Source organism: Cervus elaphus, chromosome 3 (assembly GCF_910594005.1).
Source record: "Cervus elaphus chromosome 3, mCerEla1.1, whole genome shotgun sequence".
Lineage (NCBI taxonomy): Eukaryota > Metazoa > Chordata > Mammalia > Artiodactyla > Cervidae > Cervus > Cervus elaphus.
Window position 1 is genome coordinate 2,117,405 of NC_057817.1, and position 24,385 is coordinate 2,141,789.

Here is a 24,385-nt window from a genome sequence, read left to right on the forward strand (position 1 = left end):
GAATTCATGTATGTGTTCAGAGACATACATCTTGAAAAAGTTGCACAAGTGATTCTAATAAGGCTCACCTACCCCAAATGAAAACTAATCCCATCGTATTTTTCAAAATCATTCCTAAAAGCCAATTTGCCCTATTAATTTTCTCAGTAAACCTTTATTTCATCAATAATGAATGTGAATGGTCATTTTTAAAACTTAATGAGAAAAAAATTTACTTTATTTCCAAACACTAAGACTAGGTTGAGAATAAAAAGCATGAAACCTACTTGTCTGAGCAAGGTTAATCTTTAAAACTACTTCTGAATTATATACTGGAACATCAGGCTCTTTTGAATTCAAAAGAAGCTGTGAGTCTAGCCACAGTGAGAGTAGTTTTTAACCCACAGATTTAGAGTCTTGGCTGAATAAAAACATTCAGTGATTACGAGAGAAGTGCCAAAACTCAGGACTTTAAAGAGCAATGGGGCTCAGCTTTTGTTGAAATACGATTTGACCGAAACTAATATTATAAGAAAGTTACATTATTATGATTGTGAACTGGTTGTTTTTAATTAAAGTTAGAAGTTACTGATCATTTAAATAGCTAAAAAATAAAAAGCCTTGCACATTAAAAATTAAATTAAATTTATAAGCTAATTATACTTTTAAGACAGAAAAGTAAAATTAATGATAAGGATACTAATATATTTTTTTTAATTTTATTTATTTTTTCAGTGGGTTTTGTCATACATTGATATGAATCAGCAATAGATTTACACGTATTCCCCATCCCGATCCCCCCCTCCCACCTCCCTCTCCACCCGATTCCTCTGGGTCTTCCCAGTGCACCAGGCCCGAGCACTTTGTCTCATGCATCCCACCTGGGCTGGTGACCTGTTTCACCATAGATAATATACATGCTGTTCTTTCGAAACATCCCACCCTCACCTTCTCCCAGAGAGTTCAAAAGTCTGTTCTGTACTTCTGTGTCTCTTTTTCTGTTTTTGCATATAGGGTTGTCGTTACCACATTTCTAAATTCCATATATATGTGTTAGTATGCTGTAATGGTCTTTATCTTTCTGGCTTACTTCACTCTGTATAAGGGGCTCCAGTTTCATCCATCTCATTAGAACTGATTCAAATGAATTCTTTTTAACGGCTGAGTAATATTCCATGGTGTATATATACCACAGCTTCCTTATCCATTCATCTGCTGATGGGCATCTAGGTTGCTTCCATGTCCTGGCTATTATAAACAGTGCTGTGATGAACATTGGGGTGCACGTGTCTCTTTCAGATCTGGTTTCCTCAGTGTGTATGCCCAGAAGTGGGATTGCTGGGTCATATGGCAGTTCCATTTCCAGTTTTTTAAGAAACCTCCACACTGTTTTCCATAGCGGCTGTACTAGTTTGCATTCCCACCAACAGTGTAAGAGGGTTCCCTTTTCTCCACACCCTCTCCAGCATTTATTGCTTGTAGACTTTTGGATAGTAGCCATCCTGAGTGGCGTGTAATGGTACCTCATTGTGGTTTTGATTTGCATTTCTCTGATAATGAGTGATGTTGAGCATCTTTTCATGTGTTTGTTAGCCATCTGTATGTCTTCTTTGGAGAAATGTCTGTTTAGTTCTTTGGCCCATTTTTTGATTGGGTCATTTATTTTTCTGGAATTGAGCTTCAAGAGTTGCTTGTATATTTTTGAGATTAATCCTTTGTCTGTTTCTTCATTTGCTATTATTTTCTCCCAATCTGAGGGCTGTCTTTTCACCTTACTTATAGTTTCCTTTGTTGTGCAAAAGCTTTTAAGTTTCATTAGGTCCCATTTGTTTATTTTTGCTTTTATTTCCAATATTCTGGGAGGTGGGTCATAGAGGATCTTGCTGTGGTTTATGTCGGAGAGTGTTTTGCCTATGTTCTCCTCTAGGAGTTTTATAGTTTCTGGTCTTACATTTAGATCTTTAATCCATTTTGAGTTTATTTTTGTGTATGGTGTTAGAAAGTGTTCTAGTTTCAGAATCCAGATAGGAAAAGAAGAAGTGAAACTCTCGCTGTTTGCAGATGACATGATCCTCTACATAGAAAACCCTAAAGACTCTACCAGAAAATTACTAGAGCTAATCAATGAATATAGTAAAGTTGCAGGATATAAAATTAACACACGAAAATCCCTTGCATTCCTATATACTAACAATGAGAAAACAGAAAGAGAAATTAAGGAAACAATACCATTCACCATTGCAACAAAAAGAATAAAATACTTAGGAGTATATTTACCTAAAGAAACAAAAGACCTATACATAGAAAACTATAAAACACTGATGAAAGAGATCAAAGAGGACACAAACAGATGGAGAAACATACCATGCTCATGGATTGGAAGAATCAATATTGTCAAAATGGCTATTCTACCCAAAGCAATCTATAGATTCAATGCAATCCCTATCAAGCTACCAACGGTATTTTTCACAGAACTAGACCAAAGAATTTCACAATTTGTATGGAAATACAAAAAACCTCAAATAGCCAAAGTAATCTTGAGAAAGAAGAATAGAACTGGAGGAATCAACCTGCCTGACTTCAGACTATACTACAAAGCCACAGTCATCAAGACAGTATGGTACTGGCACAAAGACAGAAATACAGATCAATGGAACAGAATAGAAAGCCCAGAGATAAATCCATGAACTTATGGACACCTTATCTTTGACAAAGGAGGCAAGGATATACAATGGAAAAAAGACAACCTCTTTAACAAGTGGTGCTGGGAAAGCTGGTCAACCACTTGTAAATGAATGAAACTAGGATACTAATATTTTCAAGTAGCATTTCCCAAACTGTTCTGGAAAGTCAACATTCATATGCTAAGAAGACATTATTTAATGTTCCATGGACAACCCCAAGGGAGGTAGGAAGGTCTGCATCCTGTTTCGTTTTTAATTCTCTCTCTTAAATAAACTTGAACATTCCCATGATTAGGGCGTTTTGAACTGTGCATCTCCAATTGTGGACTATGAGGGGCTTCCAGAAGTTGAGGAATAGCTTTCGTCATTGTAACACTGTTCGTGTCTTCTTAAGTATAAGCCTGGCCACAGCCTTGTTTCTGAAACTTCATCTCTTTTTTTGTTCTCTGCTTTGATTGATACAGTGTGTTAGAGATACACATATATAAACAAAAATTAAAAAAAAAAAATTAATGTGTCTATTAAGTTAAAATCTCAGTTGAACAAATTTCATCTATGGAGAAATTAAGCTTGAGAGTATGCCCCTTAAAACGGTTTTGATATATTTTCCCCCTCTTTGGGGGAGAGGAAGGAGAAGTAAAATTTCCTACAGAAATATTGCAGGAAAAAAATGCACGGTGGGATAAATCTGACCAAGTCCAGTTAAATTTAACTGCAGATTCACTTCAGTGCCAATAGGGGACAAGCTGTTCCTTCTTCTAATGGTAGCTTCCAAACTATTATACATAGTTGTAGGACTCTCCCAACTCATAAAGAAATAATTTTTTTTCTAGAAACATACAATACACAGGTACCTCTGTTTCTCATTATGTTCAACATTGTCTTAACAATAGAAATGAATCAAATGAGGTTTACATTTTTCCTGGGATTTCTCACTTGCTAATTGACTTTCCCTTCTATCATGTACTCTATGATTAACATGGAAACTGAAGACTCATATTGAGAGGTCCCTGAAGCCAACATAGAGTTGACACCAGTTTCTTAACCTGATCACTGAAAAGGACAAACCAAATGAATGAAATAATGTATGGCGAGGATGCTTTCAGCATGAAGGGGGTCTGCCACTCAGCCTTGGCAACCTAGTTGTACTCACCATTTTATTGTGGTTCTAAGATTAGGCTCGCTGACTGTGCTGTCATCTGGAAATATGGTTGGGCATGAGCTATACTTTTTAGTAAGCTTCCTTGGAGATACCTGAAGGGGAAGGGAGATAGAAGAAAATGTCACAGTAAGTTAAACCTATAAAAGTGTGTTTTTTCCTTGGTTAAAATGTCAAACGATAAAGCATTAAGATTTTCCTTATACTCCATGAACTGCTGAGTGTGGCATCACGTGCAGCTCCATGGGAAACCTCTGTACTCTCACTTCCACAGGCAAGATCTGAGAAATGTGGTATAAACTGCTGCTCTTGAAAAAGGACCCACAAATGAACCTGGAAAGCACCTATTATAAATTGCCTTTATAGTAATGAGAAAGCTTTTAGTAAGACTTCAGTGTTTCTTCCTTAAGCAATGAAATGCAGCGGAGATTTCTATTTCTATTCATTTACTACAATAAAATGCAATGCTTTATATAATATCGATGTGAGAGCACTTCATTGCAGTCAATGAACGCCAATCATAAATGTATTAGTTTGGGAGACAGTGTGAGGAAACAAGCGTTTTTGAATCAGAGGCTGGGCATGCCAGGGCTGCTCTATCACTAGTGACCTGAAGGCCATAAATCTCTTTGAGCCTCAGTTTCCTTATCTGGAGGATGAAAGGGTATAGCTTTAAGATTCTCTCACAGCCAAGAAACAGACAAAGCAGCTCTGAGAATTTCACGGTTAAGTAAGACTGCCATTATATTACACAAGGGAGAGCCTCAGAGAATACTTTCCACTCATCTCACAGTTTTATTAATTCTACTCTACATGTTATCTGCCACTCATCATGGCACTCTGCTGCCTTGCACATGCTGCTCTCTGCCTGCAGTGGCTTCTTCCTCCTCCTTGTCCCAGCAAGCTTGACCCCATCGACCTCCAGCAAACCTCAGCCAGCAGCCACACCACCAAACTTCTACCTTTCTGCACACTTACACCTCTGTTTCACCACCTGTTACATGGTCTCAACTGCTTGCCTGGTATCCCCCTCCTAAGTAAGCAAACAAGCTCCTCCAGGTGACAGATTCTTACTGCTCCTCCTCCAGCTGCTGAGAACAGAATCTGGGACAAATTAGGAATCAAGAAGCATTTGACCAATTATTTAAGATCGATTACAACTGGAAGGTAAATCATGCTAATGATACACATTCAAACTATCTGCAGTGGTGCTGGGTAGGTGACAAAGAGCTTTGTCAGACCCTCTAGAGAATGAGCTATCTTTAAAACATTTTAGAAGTATCCATTTATTTGTGAAGAGCCCAAAACACAGCCATAGTCAAATACTAAAACAGCCTGAACTATGTGAGGACAATTCTCTTCCTTTAAGTAAAGGCCAATAATCAAATAAATCCCAGTCACTGTCAGTAGCTCTGAGTAATAGCATTCTTTAATACCACAGAACACAAACAGTTTTAACACTTGGTTTTCTTGGTTTTTGTTTACTAATTCAGATGAGCCTTCCTTCCCTCTATTAAAATAAAGTAGTTTTCACCACGCTGTCACACTCTATCCGTGTCCTCCACAAACGCATCAAAGGTGAAACAAGGAGAAAATCTAGTCAATGTTTTTTTAAAATACAGAGCATTTAAATAAACATTGCCAGTAGCCAATAATAAGAACTATCCAAATGGGTGTATAAGCCACCGTTTTGCTTGTTTCAGGTGTTTTATGGCACGGCCACTTACTCCTTATTAACAAAAAGTTCTACACATAACATACCTGAAAAGTACCACTATTTGGAAGAATTTCTCCTTCAAGCTAGAAATGATTTCAACTGAAACTCATATATTCCTTAAGCCATCTGGTTAATGTGTAATTTTAGAATCTCAAAAGAGACACAGCATGAAAACTGTTCATTCAAATAGTTATATTCTAAATGAAGTTATCTTTTAAAAGGTCATATTAAGAGTATGACACATTACACACAGTAAAAGTCAGTTCTGACTATAAAATCTATCTATGAGGGGAATAAAAATAGTAAGAAAATGCACCAAAACATAGACTAGTTTGTAGAGCTCTGGCTTTGGGTAACATTTATCCCGTTTTTCTCTATTAAAACTTTTTCTTTATTATGAATTATATCTGTTTATCTTTGGAAATATTAGTGCTGAAACGTTTAAGAAGTTTAATCAGACGTAGCCCTACAGACTATGGGTGCTCATTTAGTCTATCAGTAACCTACAGACTACTGGCTAGATCCTACCAAAGAAATAGTGAACACTTCTCCAGGCCTACTCCTGAAGCGATTCAAACTTCTGGCATCTATTATTCACTAAAGGATGGCAGAATTAAAGCCCCTGAGCAAAGCCTGGATGTATTAGCTGCCAACAGGTTACTTTCCCCTCATCTCACTTTAAAATTTAAGGTAACTGTCCTTTATGATTAAAGCCTTATCATCACTGGCTCAAAACCTCAATAAACTACACTGACAAAGATTAATGATATAAAATGCAAATACAAAAATCAAACAGCAGAACCCACTCACTAATAGTTTAATGTTCAATGAAGAAGAGTATCTACCTCCATTCAGAGCTAAGGACAGAACAGATGGACTTCTACAATCTTTACAAGAAGGGAAAAGGCTTACTTAGTAGACTTCAGGTTTAATGGCAAAGACTAGAAAATCACCATACTGGAAGACTAATAAGTAACAATCCCCCCCAAAACTTATCATTAAAAGTCAAGCACCTTTTGAAATTCTGCCTCCACCCAAGTGAATCTTCCCATCCTGCCTACTGCCTCTGAGTTTAACCCATCAAAAAAATTAAGCTGAAATTCACTTTTTTCTTCCCCTTTCCATAAGCTTTAGATGTGTTTATTAATAATTATTAAGACTTTAACTTAAAATTTTGTAATATTCTATGCATTAGCCTGGGGCTTCCCTGGTGGCTCAGTGGGTGAAGAATCCACCTGCCAATGCAGGAGACGCAGGTTTGATCCCTCAATCAGGAAGATCCCCTGAAGAAGGAAATAGCAACCCACTCCAGTATTCTTGCCTGGAAAAGTCCATGAACAGGGGAGCCTGGTGGAATACAGTCCCTGGGGTTGCAGAAGAGTCATGTCTGACTTAGCAACAATAACAAGAAGTGCCTGAGTGTAAACCACTCCATCCACATTACTGCACATTAATGGACAATGTGGCAGGATAAGTAGTTTGGACAGGATTCTTATCAAGGCCCTAGTAGAAATGTACAGTATTCTAATTGTAGGTATAATAGAAAGCATTGTCTGAATCAGTATCTTTAACTATACTGAATCAAAACTTTTAAACTCAGAATTTACATTCAAAGTATAAATCCAACTTTGAGTGGACCAACCACAAATCTACTTCTTTTCCCACCTTCTTTCAGAGATATCATCTCATTAGAATTAAAAGTATTTTTTTAAAAAACCTATACCCAAGACAGGATAAACTGCAGATGATTTTTGATGTTTGAAAGATGAAAAAATGAGATAAAGGAGTAGTAACTGACATGGCATAACAGAGGAAGCACACCCTTGGAACTACAGAGTGACTGGGCCAGGAACAACAAAACCAATCTGGCTTACAGAACCCAAGGCAGGTTCAAAATTCAGAGACGTGGTCGCTAAATCCGTGCAGTGAGGTCTATCAGTTAGCAAAGTGGTGCTTCCAGTTACATCTTAACATACAGCAAGGGACCATCACATGTTTGAGGGAAACCTCCAAGAAGTCACAGATCAAAGCAGGGAGAAGGAACTGATGGGAATGATAAAAATCCAGGAGCAAATAAAAACTTAAAAAAAAATCTTCAACATCTACAGAAAGATGAGAAATTGCATCAGTGAAAAAAAGAATGAAAGGATGGAAGAGAACTCTAAAAAATAAGGTAGACAAAACAATATATTCAATAGAAGGATTAGAGCAGAGTCAAGGAAACCTCCATGAAGTAGGACAAGAAGACAAAATGGGAAACAGAAAGGGAAAAAATCTGTGCAGAAATATTGCTCTAAAATTTTCAACATCTAACAGGAATCCAAAAGAAAAAAATAGAAAATACCAAAGCAGCACACAAAAAAATTCACTAGAAGAAAAGATGTTCTGCATGTTTAAATGCCCCAATAGCGTGACAAGGTCTATACCAAACCATGTTATGAAATTTCAAAACCCCACAAAGACAGAGGGTACTACAAGGTTCCACAGGAGGAAGGAATGGAGAAAAGACTAACTTGGTAATATACAATGTATCAAATTCAACAGATTTAAGAGCAACACTGTAAATGAGAAGACAAGAGGGAAATGTCTCTAAAACTGCAAAAATTAGTTTCGACCTAGAATTCTACACTGTATCAAATAGAAGGAGTTTCACAGAGGCTAGGTCTTTATAAAATTTTTGCTCATGTGCCTTTTTCCAGGAAAATGTGCTCCAGTAAAACAAGACAGAGGGAAACCGAATCTAGGACATAGGGGATCCAACACGAGAGAGCAGTGATGTGAGATCCCAGGTGACTTCACACAGATATCCCAGGAAAACAGGCACAGAGCCAGTCCAGGAATCATTAGTATGTAGGGGGTAGGAAGACAAAAGGTTGGCGAAGAGTGTCTCCAAGAAGAAATGGAACAGATGTGGTTTTGTGGATGCTAAATATTTTTGACAGGCATGTGACAAATGTTACAACATTTGGGGGAAAAAATAGCTGTTAGAAAACAGGCAAGTGAATATAGTCAGGAAATTAATTCCACAGAAAAAAAATGAAGAATGTGAAAACAGGGAGACTGGCCAGGGAGCTACTCAACTATGTTGGGCTGTGTGAGATCATGTTTGCTAGAAAAAGCAGAACTGGATTATCCTGAGAAGTGTAGAAGTGCTCAGATTTCATTAATATTGAAGTAAAAGAATGAAAGGTGTCTAAGGAGGTGGCACAGAGAACTATATGGCTCAGCAATGAACAATACTTGCTTAGTCATAATAAAGTAAACAGTGATTCCGATTTAACAAAAACTGATGCATGTAAAGGGACCAGAAGGAGGGAAATAAAATCCCGGTGGACGAGGAAGTTACGCTTTCACCTCTTGTGCCAAGAGGTCAATGGACGGCGCTAAAAGTTAAATTACCTATTACACTTTTATTACTTTGGTTAAAAACTAAGATAAAAAATTTAAGGCAAAAGAATTTAAGGTAGATCTTCATGCTATAACCATATTATTGAAATTTAACTTAAATGTCAGGACCCTTAAAAAAAGAAAAGGGTACTACTAAGTCAAAAACCTTTCTGAATATACTTGATAATTAGGAACTAGAGATTCAGAAATTTTATAAATAAGAGGTTAATGCTAACAGTATTGGATCCATCATACTTTTTAGGAATCATGGCAGACATGCTTTTAATTAATCAAACTATTGATTTCTTAACTTTTCAACTATTTACTTACATGGTTTAAATGGTTGCTCTTCCTCTTTTCTCGCACTAAGAATAAAAAAAAATTAACTGATGAATTCTGATAAAACTACCATAGAAAAATAAGTCACTAATTATCTGATGGATTACCAATATACACAATGAGTTAAAATTTCATTCTGGTTTTTAAAATAACTTCCAACAAAATATATAATTTAAACCACCCAGCAAAATGAATCCTATAAATAATATCTAAAAACTTAGTTTTACTATTTGACTAATACTAACAGATACTCTGTACTAGGTACAAATCAAAGACTCTCCATTTACAAAAGAAAAGGACAAAGCAAATTAGGCCAGGTGAGATATTTAGCGAATAAAACAATTTACCAGCTGCACAGTATGTAGTATTTTCTAGTTCTACATGTACTTCAGTCACCAGGATTAACAGATGACAACTCCAAGTTCCAGTTTCTGGTCAAGCACCCGTGTCTCTGGAAGCATCCTGAACCCCTTATTGGTCACCTACTCAAACACCCAACTTAAAAAATACAGGTTCTTTACACACTGGAAAGTAATCTATAAATTTTAACATACATGCTGACCTCACTGAACATACATCGACAGCACATAGAACTGTTTTGCTCCAACAAAGGCCAGAAGAATATAAGCTCAAAGAGGGTCTCAGGCCATACACTTTCCCATGGCATCACAAGCACGAATTCCTTTAGACTGAGGAGAGACAGGGGCATGGGAGAGTGTTTCTTTTACTCTCTCCACCGTCTCTCTACAGTGTGAGCAGCTCAGGAGTCTGGAAAAGACTGAGAAATACAGTAATCCTAACTAAAAATAATTGCCTCAAGGCAAAGTACACACACTTTAAGAACATGCAAACTAGAAACCCCAGGAGCTCCCAGGTTGGAGAACATGTGGGACACTCTGGGCCCTGCCCCCATGCCTGGCCCTCTTCCGTCTGGCTGTTCCTGAGACAGACCCTTTGATAAAAACCAGTAATCTAATGAAAATAAAAGAGGAAAAGAACCCTCTATTTTTTACTGTGCTGCATTACTTCAAATATTATAGAACGTTCACTTCTGGTATTCCTGCTCTCATAAACAACCGAAAAACCTGATCATATATGGCTTTTTAGCAAATAAACTAGGATTTAACATATATTAAGGAAGACAAGCAGGAGTGCAAAAACTGCTGATTCTCATCTTAAAACAAGCAGGACACTGGAAATTCACACAAGGTTTCCCACACTGAGGATGACCTTCTGGAAAATCCCATATGGCAGGCACATTGCTCTGATTACCCTGACCCAGCACTACATCAGGATGAAAGAACTTTTAAAAGAACTTAAAAATTCACATGAATCTGGATGTGAGAGAGGTTCACCCGGTTGAGCACTGTGCAAAATGGTGCCGAAATCACAAGCCTCGACTCCCGTACATAACAACTGATTATGAAGACCTAACTGTGACCTAAACCGTATCATTCATCTTTAACTCATGTGCTCTTGGAGCGAAAGGAAAAGGACAAAGCAGCATGGAAAAACAGACCACAACTAAATCATGTGCCAAGCTGACTGTCGATAAAGAAATAGCAAAGTGTATAAACAGATGGTCTAAGTGTTTCTCCTCATTAAAACAGTGACACCTAAATGAAAAATGTATCATCACATATTAAAATAAAACATCACATATTAAAGTATTATCACATATGAAAAAAAAAATATTTAAACCATTCTAAGTGTTTTTCTGTATCTTCCTATAATACACAAAACAAAAACAGTTTTCAATCTTTTTCTCACGGGGGGAAAACACTGTCTTACCGTCCGTTTGAGATTTGCTCAGGAAAATTGTGCTTGCCCTTGGGTGGTCAGAAGGGTTTGATTCCAAAACTAAGTCTGCACAGGAAAAAGAGAAAAAGGTGTGACAATTTAGTTGAGTAGAAAAAGACATGACTTTTAAAACAGCTACACGCTGATTTTAATCAAGTTTAATAGTCTTAAGAAGAGCGTTTAGTAATGACAAGAAGGAAACTGTAGTAAAGGCAACAAGACAAAAATTCTATTGGGAAACAGAAAAATTGTAGAAAGTCTCCATATATGTGGAATAAAACCAGGGCTATGTCTTAGGCTTTTTTTTTTTTTTTAACTTGCACCTAATCTATGCCACTTTTAGGCGAATCATGTATGTGATTCCCCTCCTACGTATTGATTAAAAATTCAGTCACCTCTCTTTAAGCTGGTATTACTAGCACATTTCAGGAAGTCTCAAGAAGCAAGTTATGCTGTAGTCAATTACTATCAGATACCAGCTCAATCAATCAAATATGCTATAACCAAATGAGCTGCTTTTGGCAAACGTTCTTCAGACAATTCAATGGCTAATTCCAACTACACTCAACAAACGAACTCATTTAGTTGGCTGCCGTTTATCTAGGGGCTATTCATCATGGCAGATTTAAGAGGATTACATAAGAGTTCAATGTTCTGATCCATAGGAACACTTCCAGGATAGTGAGTTTTAACTTTGCCCTCTATTTCCAAAGCTAAACTCTCACTTCTTCCTTTCATGCTGCATGATTAATAGAGGGCTTCAGTAAGAGTACTTCCTGGAGCACATCAAAGGGCTGCTTGAAAAAAATTTTGCCCATACCTACATAAAAAAGGTGGGTCTGCTGGCAGTTCACCTTGCACCAAGGTGGGACAGTCTTCTATTTAGGCAGAAATATCAAGCAAGCACAAGCTGCCATGCTGGACAGTAAGGTTGTTGTTTAAAACAAACGTAAAAGCCCTATGGGCAGTTACTTAGTGAAGTTCACCTCAAACCAATTAAACAATCTTTTAAGAAACTGGACCAAGATTTTTAAAGAGCAACAGTTAAGGCAGTATTTCCCAAATCACATAATAATTGGCCTATTTTTAAAGGGGACTTTGGTGGTCAACGTGATTTACACATTATCGCTGAGAATCAAAAGAATATATACATTGATATATTAAAAACTAACCATGTCTTCTTTGGAGAAACAAACATATGAAAAGATGCTCAACATCACTCATTATTAGAGAAATGCAAATCAAAACCACAATGAGGTACCATTACACGCCAGTCAGGATGGCTGCTATCCAAAAGTCTACAAGCAATAACTGCTGGAGAGGGTGTGGAGAAAAGGGAAGCCTCTTACACTGTTGCTGGGAATGCAAACTAGTACAGCCGCTATGGAAAACAGTGTGGAGATTTCTTAAAAAACTGGAAATAGAACTGCCATATGACCCAGCAATCCCACTTCTGGGCATACACACTGAGGAAACCAGATCTGAAAGAGACACGTGCACCCCAATGTTCATCGCAGCACTGTTTATAATAGCCAGGACATGGAAGCAACCTAGATGCCCATCAGCAGATGAATGGATAAGGAAGCTGTGGTACATATACACCATGGAATATTACTCAGCCGTTAAAAAGAATTCATTTGAATCAGTCCTAATGAGATGGATGAAACTGGAGCCCCTTATACAGAGTGAAGTAAGCCAGAAAGATAAAGAACATTACAGCATACTAACACATATATATGGAATTTAGAAAGATGGTAACAATAACCCTATATGCAAAACAGAAAAAGAGACACAGAAATACAGAACAGACTTTTGAACTCTGTGGGAGAATGTGAGGGTGGGATATTTCAAAAGAACAGCATGTATACTATCTATGGTGAAACAGATCACCAGCCCAGGTGGGATGCATGAGACAAGTGCTCGGGCCTGGTGCACCGGGAAGACCTAGAGGAATCGGGTGGAGAGGGAGGTGGGAGGGGGGATCGGGATGGGGAATACGTGTAAATCTATGGCTGATTCATATCAATGTATGACAAAACCCACTGAAATATTGTGAAGTAATTAGCCTCCAACTAATTAAAAAAAAAAAAAAAAAACACACACACACAAAAAAAAGAAGGGAAAAAAAAACAAAAAAAACTAACCATGTGTTCCCCATCCCGTACGGCAAAAACTACTACAATATTGTAGTCTCCAACTAATAAATTAGCCTCCAACTAATAAAAATAAATGAAAAAATAAATAAATAAAAACTAACCAGTCCCATAGTGAATTCTGTCTGACCCAGCATTTCACAAATGTTATCTACCTAGAATCCTTTTCTTCCCCAAAGAAAGAATTTTGCATGAACAGTAATTTGGGACTTCCTGGTTTAATGAGAATTTAATTGTTACTGCCAGCACTAGAAATTTACATAGCTAAACCGACTGCTTTGTTCTTCGTGAAAATTCCTTCACTGCATTTGGAGTTTATTAAGCTGTTTTTGGAGAAAATATTCTACTCAACAGTTTTATGTAAAAGACCCATAAAATTATTTTAAAGTTTTTTCCCCCCTACATATTTGAAAAGTGGGACACTGGGAAAATACATTATTTCAGCTATACACAAAGTTGACAGGCACAGACTTTCGCCCTAAGGCTTCTGAAAGGATTCATGACTACTTACCTGTACCAGAAAGTAAACAGACTACACTGGAATCTAAAAAATAAGCAGAAATGCTTGCAAAGTAGCCATATGGAATGGTAAAATTTAACAAGAGTCAATGGAAGTCCAGGAAAAATAAGTGTCGGGATCAAAGAGAAGCAAGCTTTAACACACACACACACACACACACACACACCTCCTGCCCCCCCCACCCCCACCCCCCGCCAAACCAGGGTGTGTTACAGGTATGCTATGATGTGCTACTACGGATCTATATACAGAAAGCAAGAAGGCTGGGATAAAAGAAATGACAACATGCAGGAAAACAGTAAACTTGCCCAAGTGATCAGAAAAGAGCTGGCACTCCCCCTACCCTACCCTAGAGGTTTCAAGGGTGGGCACATGACCCAGAACTGACTGATAGATCACAGCTTTCCTGGAACTTCCCAAGAAGCAGAAGAAGGCAGAGCGGTGCCCTAGGACCCTTAGCTAGTCTGGGGCTGCTGGACCCTCCTCTTGCCATCATGAGGGGAAAGGCTTTTCAGGAGAGATCAATAGAGGACAGCAGAACTGAGATAGGCTGTGAGGTCATTGAACTCCTGGGTCAAGTACTGCTTAATTTACTCATTCAACTCCAGTTATATAAAAGTCAATATATATATTTTTTAATTTAAGCTATTCTGAGACATTTTCTCAAACTTGCAACTGAAACAGACCTGGTTAACCAGCAGTACTGATGATCACAATGAAGGTGGGGAAAGGTAAAAGTCACTTGCTCATTCCTTTAACAAATGTCATGAACAAAAATTTGCATGAGCCAAAATGACCCTATTTAAAAATTAACCCACAGACTTACAACCCTTACTTTTAGTTGTTTACCTTATACATTAGAAAAAGCTCTAATTAGTGTATAATTTATGTCTTCTTGTTACTAACAACCCTTCTACATCTGACTGTTGCATATTTACTGTTTAATGAATACACAACAGCCCATCAAGCGTTATTCCTGTGCTGGACTTAGCCAATCCCCTATTGCTGGGGTTTAGGTACTTACAACGTTCTATTCTTTGATGAGGAAACTTTTCATCTATTGTTATACAGCTTTTTAAATAAATAATGGTTTTATCGCCTTAGCAAAGATCTTCAAAAGTGGGATGTCTAAGCCAAAAGGTTAGATCATTTTCATGGCTCAAGGTACAGTGCTAAACTGCTTCCTGAAGAAGGTGGGGTCACATTAATGTATAATATTACCAATCATGACAGTTTTAGTTCCAACCCCTGCTCTGTACAGTTAAGAGGCGGGGGGTGGGGGGAAGTCCTACTAATATAAATAAGGAACAGCACTGTAGATCTAATCTGTATTTCTTTCGATTACACAGATTTTACTACTTTCCCATAATTATCAACATCATTTCCACTTTGGTGAGCTGCCTATCATTCATACATACTAAACATACCAGGGCCTTACTGCTGTCAATTTGCATGAGGTTTTCAGAAAATATTAATCTTCTGTTTACAGCCTATATAACAATTTTCTATACAACGTGCACTTTTTGCCAGTGAAAACTACATCACTATTTTATAATAGACTTGACAGGTAAGCCATTAGACAGTAAACTCATACATACACACAATATTTCTGCACACTCCATTAACTGTTTCACCAAGAGTCTAAGGAGACGATGAAAAAAATCTACCGTACTCTTCACTGTCACAAAGGTAAGACTGTCAACTCTGAAGCAAAGCATTACCACCCACACTTCCCCTCATCCCCTCTCCCACAAGCACACACAGTAATGTTAGAGGTATTTTGAGAAATTACTATGCATTTTATATGTGAATTCTTCCTAAAATTACTTCTCTAGCAATCTTTAAGAATGTTTTAACCCAGGAGAAATATTCTTGAGCTTATGATTAGGGGTTATCATTAAAGTTATATTTTAAGACCCATCACTTTTATATTACCAATTTAAATTGCAACTTATTTGACAGCATGATAGACTTATGTGGAAAAAGAATGACTAAAAAAATTTAAGTTCGGGTCTTAATATAAACACTCCCAGGAGGAAACCTGTAAAATACCAGGTCACTGAACATTACTTTTCCTCCAACCTAACATTCTATCAATCATGAGATCCATTTCAATTGCAGATGTTAAAAATATGAAAATAAAGGCAACTTAGGACAAACAAGATGCATTACTGAAGCCTAAAAGTGTTAAAATTATGCTGTCAAACTGTCAATAAATGATTTTTCCCTGTCAAAATATCAGAGAGAGGGTAGTGACCAAGAAATCATCTGACAGGAGGAGACTAATGCCAACATACTGACTTCAGTTCAGTTCAGTTCAGTCGAGTCCGACTCTTTGCGACCCCATGAATCGCAGCATGCCAGGCCTCCCTGTCCATCACCAACTCCCGGAGTCCACCCAAACCCATGTCCATTGTGCCGGTGATTCCATCCAACCATCTCATCCTCTGTCGTCCCCTTCTCTGCCTGCCCTCAATCTTTCCCAGCATCAGGGTCTTTTCAAATGAGTCAGCTCTCTGCATCAGGTGGCCAGAGTATTGGAGTTTCACCTTCAACATCAGTCCTTCCAATGAACACCCAGGACTCATCTCCTTTAGAATGGACTGGTTGGATCTCCTTGCAGTTCAAGGGACTCTCAGGAGTCTTCTCCAACACCACAGTTCAAAAGCATCAATTCTTTGGCGCTCAGCTTTCTGTATAGTCCAACTCTCACATCCATACATGACCACTGAAAAACCATGGCCTTGACTAGATGGACCTTTGTTGGCAAAGTAATATCTCTGCTTTTTAGTATGCTGTCTAGGTTGGTCATAACTTTTCTTCTAAGGAGCAAGCGTCTTTTAATTTCATGGCTGCAATCACCATCCGCAGTGATTTTGGAGCCCAGAAAAATAAAGTCAGCCACTGTTTCCACATCTATTTGCCATGAAGTGATGGGCCCAGATGCCGTGATCTTAGTTTTCTGAATGTTGAGCTTTAAGCCAACTTTTTCACTCTCCTCTTTCACCTTCATCAAGAGGCTCTTTAGTTCTTCTTCACTTCATATATTGCAATTAAACAGGACTGTCAGCGTTTTCTGGGCCAACTTCTGGGCTCCAGTTTACTTAAAGGTTTACTCCATTTACTGAACTGCCCTATCACCCCTAGTAGTACAGTATATTAGTTTTACGGCTAATAATACATTTCATGTCTTACAGTCAGCCGGTGATTTCATCTGAGTCCACACTTTACACCCTAGCCAAGCGGTTCTTGCCAGCAGATGCTGACCTGGGCTGTCTCACCAGAGGGCACACAGCATGCTCCTGCAACCCCCTCAACTGACCTGCTTCCCCAGTTTCTGACCAACCTGGCTTCCAAACTGCTTCTCAACTTGCCTTTAACTTGGTTCTCAGTCCTGCCTTACCTTAATCCTCAATCAAATGCTGTAATGATAATGACCAAGAGATGATATACAAGTAAGTATACCTGGCTTTATCTATTTCCAAAGAGTACTTAGCTCGGGCTTCTTGGACTTTTAAGAACCTTTCTGGGTTGCAAGCTATGGTGATTTCATTTCACATCATACAATGTTACTGTTTTAACTCTTCAAGTTTTATTACTTTAATACCCTAAAAATAAACAATTTTTCTACAAGGGGCGAGAAAAAAGGTAGTATTTCAAAGCAGAGCACAAAATGACATCAATAAATTTTATCCCTATATGTCATGTACATGGAATTTACAGTCCTGATCTATCAAGGTTTTAAAAATGAGTAAAACCTTGGACAATTCTATACCTCAGAGAAGAATCCCTACACTGCCTAACTCAGAACACGATAAGAATCAAATGAAATTCAAGAGCAATCCATACACTATAGCTTCACAGAGTTACACAAGCCCCTTCACCATGACAAGGCTGCAATCCATGAGGGGATATACTATATAAAGCATAATAAATGACACATCACAGCTTTCACAAATTAACTCAAAAGCCAAAAGTGAACATTTAGCATTTCATAGGAAAACTGATGTCCACTTACCACCCTCAGCCAAATAACATCTTAAGTAGATAGTGCTTTGTTGTTGTTCAGTCACTAAGTTGTGTCTGACTTTGCAACTCCATGGACTGCAGCACGCCAGGCTTCCCAGTCCTACACGATTCTGTTTGTGCAAACTCATGTCATTGAGTCAGGCCACCCACTAAAGGAAAGAGGATAAGAGTACCCAAGGGCAAGCATTTCTCCTAGTGTTCTTCCTTTTTCTTCTTTAATAAGCAAATACATATCATTTCTCCTGCTTCTGTCATGGAGATTAGTGTATATTTTCTCCCCATTTTTTTTCAGGTTAACATCCCCTGCAGATGAAGTCATTAACAGTGGAGAGAGCTCCTTCACAGCTCCCTAATTCTTCAGTGTCTGGATGTGCTAGTTTACCAGTCCCTTACTGGACATCTGAATTATTTCCAGTATTTTGCTACTGAAGATAATGCAACATATGCAGCCTATACCTTCAGAATAAATTCCTTTAGTAGGATCTCTGGATTAAGTGAGACTGTGCAAACTTCCCCTTCAAGGGTTGACCAATTTCCCATTTTTACCAGCAATATATGAATGGAACTTTCTTCAGTATCACCAAAGAATGCAGTACCAAGTTTCTGAATTTTCTCCCAACACAAGCTACAGTAGTTGTATTTTCATTTCTCTTATGTGTGAGGATATGCTTAAAAGCCATCTGCATTTCTTTTTCTGTGACTTATCCCATTCATATTGTTGTTAGCCTACTTTTAGATTCACTCAGTTTCTTCAAGTCAGCCTATTTTAGGCCCTTCTTAATGTTGCTTTTTTGTTCAAACCACTGTTGGCTCTCAGCTGAGTGACTACACCAGCCTCCTAGCTTGTCTCCCTGCTTCATTCTACCCCTGCCCATGTTAGAGTAGCTCGTCTGATCTCCCTCCCCTCTCCCCACGTCGCCTTCCCCTTCTTTAAGAATTATCACCATTCCCTTGCATATAACCTTTCAATGGTTTCCCATTACAATTAGACTAAAATCCGTATTTTTTCTTGTCAAGGTCTACTAGACACAAGGCCTTAACCCCCTGATATTCCTCCTGGCATTCTTTCACTCAGCTGCAGCCACCCTCTTTCTGTCCTCTGCCTACAGCGAGCATATTTCCTTCTGAGGACCTCACACGGCTCCCCCTCACTCCTAGGATGCTCACTGTCACTTAAGGAGACCACCCCCAGTAACACTGCCCCCTCCCCAGTCCATGACCATCATTTTCTTTCTTCTCAGTGTCTCGCTACTTGACATTATTCCTGTGTCAACAGGCCCCAGGTACCTCTAGGAAGTAAAGACCAGAGTTATGGTTTGGGTTTTGTCAGTATAACCTCTGTTTGTCCTGCCCCTAAATCGTGCCCAATAATCATCCATTTCAGTGTACCCCAAATCATTTATGCTTCTCCCAATTTTCCTTCATCATCTAAGATTTCTTCTAATGCTGTCCTTTGATGTGTCTGTCACCCAAGACCAGCATTAATTCCAGATCTCTTCGAGCAGTAGTTTAGTTACTCAGACTCAAAGACGCCGACAGGTTACCCAGACCCACAAAAACCTAAGAGAGGAAATCTACTGTTCAGTGAAAAATCAATGGTAACTTCAATTTGGGGAAAGAACATTTAATGTTAAAATACCTTAACTACAAAATGACTCACCCTATGAATTTAATTAAGTCGTAAGACAAAGCCACAAGACCAGAATTCTACAGGGAAGTACAATACATCACTTTTTATGTCTGTGCCCAGATTAAAGCAATATGATGACATTATAAAAGACAACCATAAAGGGTGGGTAAATGAATGATGCTCCAACCATTAAACAGGTGGTAAAAAGCAGACTGCACAGCTACATGCAGCTTTGTGGAAATACATCCTGGGGCACGCTTCAGGTGTCAGCGCGGTTCCAGGAGCTTCCCGTCTTCACTTTACAAGAGAAAGTCACAACGTGGCACACAAAGAGCAATCTCATACAATAAACACAACATTCTGTTTATTCATATACAAAAGGTTCAGGAAGAACCAACACCAAAATATTAATGAAAATTCTGGATATTCTGAGTATGAGTGAATGACTCTTTAGTATTTTGCAAATCTTTTACCTCAAATGTTTACTGTTATCAAAAAAGTAAAAAAAAAAAAGTGTTTATAATAGCTACTCAAAGGAGGAAAAACCTGTTGCTCAGAGGTTTTCCCCCATTACGTTGTCAATTCCTTCCCTACCCACTCCTTGGAGGATGGAAGGAAGGAATCGCTTGAGAGAGCAGCTTGCACCAGAGAATGAGCAAAGTTCCTAAGAGGAGAATATAAAGGCTGTTTGAAAAGCTGATGCATAATAATAAAATCAGATAATAGGACCTTAGCATCTTATTTTCTATTATTGACACTAACATCAGTTACATTAGATACACTGTTAAAGGCAAGATAGCAACAAAATTCTTTTGAGTCTATCTGATATTTATACTAGGTTCTTAGGAGTTAACTGAAACAGCTTGAAGAAATCATGTTCTTCTCAAAGGTTTCTGAAGAAAAACACACAGCATCATTTATGTTTGGTTTTGAAAAGCCAAAATGTTTTATATCAATGCAGGTATTTCTCAGTTTCCAGGGAAACTGATATAAAATTGTCTGAAATAAAAACATTAAGAGCAAACTTCCAATGTGCTTGCACTTTACATTCGTGTACTGACCTCGTATCTACGGAAACTTAATAATAGGCAAATGCTGAAATTGAGGTTTCTCTCATCACTTTATTGAATGCCAAAAAAGAGAGACAAAATTAAGTAAAATTTTAACAATCATGTCAAACATAAAAAGGTAAATTCTGTGCTCATGAACTCTCTTTTTCTAGTTCCCGACTCAGCACTCCCCCTCACTAAATGCTTCGTACCTTACCTGCCCGCTTACCGGTTTCTCCTAATGTCCCTCTGTCCAGGGCATTCTCGGCTTCAATTCGAGTCAGCAGAACAAACTCTTTAAAATATACCAACATGTTTACCTGACTGGTAAATTGAGGCTATTTCAAGACTTCTTTTATTCCTATCCATTGTAAGAAATGTACAGACACAGAATGGAGAGGTATGTGTTGCTTCTGAGTTGTGAACAATAAACTCAAATGGAAATAACCAAACTGAAGTTGAGTTAGGCCTATCTTATGGATAAATTATAAAACAAAAATTGCATTCCAAACTTTTTTTTAAGCACCCAATAACTGAATTTGGTGTATCTACCACTCTCAAGTCTGTCTCTTCTGTTCAGTAGCTATGTTACACAGTTATTTCAGAGCTCTAAGTCTTGGCTTCTTCATTGGCATCACAGGGAGAATATTCACAGGCCTTATTTATAGATGGAAGGGTCAGGTCAAATACACCCGAAAATACGTTGTAAATCGTAAAAGAATCATACAGAAGTCCAACTTTAGTCTCCCTACACTAGCCGACTACTGTTTTTTAAAATCACTTAGAGGCTTACCTTATAGCAACAAGCTGAGCAGTTTTCGAAGGTATGCACAAGCTTTGTTTTTAAAGCTACAATTAATTTACATAATTTGTTCTTTCACAGCATCTCACTATTCTGAAAAGGGAGTACTTTCCACTTACAAAGCCATGTCCATCATATGGGTGAGTTCACAGGCTTACCTATTCTAACTTTGAAAGAAATTAAGTAAACCCAAATAAAATTTAAATAGAAGAGCTATAAGACATTTCCTCTATGAAATAAAGAAATACTCTCTGGCATTTAAATGAAACAAGTGGGCCAGTGGGGCTTTAACATCTTCACGGCACAATGTTTTCTACTTTAAAGAACACAGTCTTGATTAATGAGCCACAGTGTTATCCAGAATCTTTTTTTTTTAAAACCTAGAGCCGTCCAGTTTCAAAATTCTAGAGGAAAAAAAAAAATCAAACATTTCCTCTCCTCTCTCTCCTCTTCTCCATGACAACCCACCCCCACCCCCAGCCACTTCGTCTTCAGAATCTTCCCTGAACGTTATAAAAGTTGAATAGGATTCCACTGGCAGGAGGGGGTTGGAAGGAGAGGTAGCCATGGAGACAACTTTCCTGCAGGATCTGCCATCTTAACTGCCAAATCTTTGTATTACAAATTACAGTCTGAATTTCTTTTTTCTCCTTTGAAACTTTTGACCAACAGTCTCAGGAACCACCCCCAATCCTCCCTTAGAAGAGGCAACATGCAAGTGAAGTTGGTTAAAGCTGGGGAGCTGAAGGCATTTTTGTGTCAAAGTGGGAATCTTAATCAGAGCTCCGTGGGATCGTCTTTGGGTAAAAACAACAACAACAACAACAAAACTCTTCCCTGCAGCCGTTGCAGTAACGTTTCACACCGTTCAGTTATTTTAAGACCCCCTCTAACCTTTTTCTTTCTTATCGTTTTCAGATTATAGTTAGAATAAGGTCGCTTCAATCAGGACAACTCTAGACAGAATATTACTTAACGCCACACTAACTCTGTCGATAGCAGTTTTGATTTTAAATAACAAACCCTAAAATCTGTCTTAATTGTCCCGAGTATCAACTATCCTAACGAGTGGAAGTGTATCTAGATCCTTACCTCGTTCCTTCTCTTAGGTACCATCTGAATAGGTAAGGATAGGAAGATGGGATGGATATCGCCGGAGTTGGGAGGATTTAAGTTTTCATTGAGAAAAGAGAGAATACATCAGAAAGTCTTTACAAAGTCCCACGAGATGTTAAATAGAATCACGAACAGGAGCCACAGACTTGAGGGTCTTGGGTCGGGTTGCGAAAAGGGAATGGGGAAGAATTGGGCGTTCGGGTAGAGAAGAGGGAGAAAGACTGGCCGGACGCGACGGAGAAAGAATAAGGGGTGGGGACGCCAGGCAGGGCCAGCCTCCGTCCTTGGTGCCCAGCCCCGAGAGAGCCAACTCCAGGCAGGAAGGAGCCCTAGGCGGCGGCTTCCTCCCGGGGGACCTGGGGGTCGGCGGAGGCCAGAGGTAAGCCCGAGAGCAGACGGGGCCGGCCCCGCGAGGGGCGAGGCGCGCCGGCCGCTTCCTTACCTTCGGGCATCTCCCGGTCGCTGATGTGCTGCAGGTGGTGGCCTTCACCCGCTCGGAAATCCAACTCGGTGGGTTCCACGGCAGCCGGCGCCGGTGCTACGGCCACCGCCTCGTAGACCTCAGACTCGGAGTCTGGCTCCGCCGACCCCGCGCGCCGGCCCAACTTGGGGCTGGCATTGGGGGACACGCAACAAGTCAACGTGTTCCCCATGGGGCGCCTCCGCTCGGCCCCGGACTCCGCCAAGCTCAGAGACCGCCCCCTCCCCCAACAATGGTGCGGCGGGCACCGGCAGACCCGGGCTATGCCGGGGCTGCGCCGCACATGTAGACGCGGCCTCGCCTGCCTCTCTCCTGTCCGCCACGCCGCCGGGCCCGGGGCAGGGCTCCGGGCCCGGCCGCACCCCCGATGTCTCGCCGCCGCCGCCTCCCCGGACTCAACTAGTCTGTGAAGGCGGCGACCAGCCCGGCTTATTTAAAAAGGGGTGGGGACCCGACAAGCGCTGAGAGGCTCAGCCACTGCCGGGAGAGAGCGCGGTCGGAGCTCCTCCTCCTTCCGCCGCAGCCTCCCGACTGAAAGCCGCTCGCCAGGCTGGCCCTTGCCAACCGGAACGCGTCCTTCGGTCTCCTGGTTACGACGGACCAATCACACACAGAGGTTCCTCCCCGCGCCCGCCTCAGAGAGCAGGCACGTGACTCACAATGCCCCGCCCCCACCCTGCGACTGCCCCGCCCCTCAAGTGGCGCGCCCCGGACTCCTGTTTCCATTCCTCGTGCGGCACTCGGAGCTTTCCGTGTCCTTCGGGAAGCATTGCGGGAGTTTGTGAATCGAAGCTAGAGAGTCAGTGGACTCTATAGAAGGCTTGTTAGTAAAGAGTCAGTTCCGTTAAGCAACTCGGTTTCACCGGGTCTGACAGCTGACTCATTTGATGCATTCCTCAACGAACTTAGTTACACCCGAATTGTTGACAGCTTTTTGTAACTAAATGCTTCTCTCAAATTGACTTCAAAAGAGTGTTAGTTTCCGCCTTCAGTTTAACCATAGCAATCCCCCGGGTCCTCAGTAAAGAGCTGTGTCCGTGTCTTGAATGAGACTCGAGGACACGTCACCCCTCCGCTTCCTCCTCGGTAAATTAGGGGCCGAACGCCTCCCTCCCAACTCTGAAACGCTGGGATTCAGCAACTCGATTTTCTCGCTGTTTCTCTCTTCCACGGCACGAGTCTCCAGGTTTCCCTACTTTCACCGGTCACATAAAGCATAAAGCACGATTTTCTCATACAAAACTGAGGAGTCGCAAAGTGAAGTACCACGGTTTTGATTTAATGAAGGTGATGGTAAAGACAGGTTCCCAAGGTCACATGATTGCTCAGGGGTATGGCCAGGATTTGGTCTCCGATTGTTTGGATCCGCAAAGGCACCTTATTGTGATTATCAGAAAATAAAGGTAGAAGTCAAATTTGATTGGAAGTGGCATAGGATTTTCTCTAAGGGAGAACAATTTTTTGAAGTGGATTTTAAAATTCTTTCCCTTCGTTCAACATTGGTTATTCCCTCCTACTTTCTAGGCCCTGTGTTCCTGCA

The 24,385-nt window shown here is 39.8% G+C and overlaps 1 protein-coding gene across 2 annotated transcripts in view; it reads right to left on the bottom strand.

The window, feature by feature from the left end:
- Nucleotides 1-23,247, bottom strand: part of LOC122679135 (cyclin-Y-like protein 1) — a 38,477-nt gene extending 15,230 nt beyond the window's left edge. The window contains exons 1-5 of one of the 2 annotated variants that reach the window (XM_043879375.1): nt 23,102-23,234; nt 22,807-23,029; nt 11,057-11,131; nt 9,257-9,291; nt 3,817-3,917 (exon numbers count right to left, since the gene is read on the bottom strand). In XM_043879375.1, the coding sequence (XP_043735310.1) occupies nt 3,817-3,917; nt 9,257-9,291; nt 11,057-11,131; nt 22,807-23,017 (422 nt within the window). In that variant the 5' untranslated portion in view covers nt 23,018-23,029; nt 23,102-23,234. Of the gene's footprint in view, nt 1-3,816; nt 3,918-9,256; nt 9,292-11,056; nt 11,132-22,806 lie in introns of both variants that reach the window. The other variant, XM_043879365.1, reaches the window with a different exon arrangement.
- Between the last annotated feature and the right edge of the window lie 1,138 nt (nt 23,248-24,385).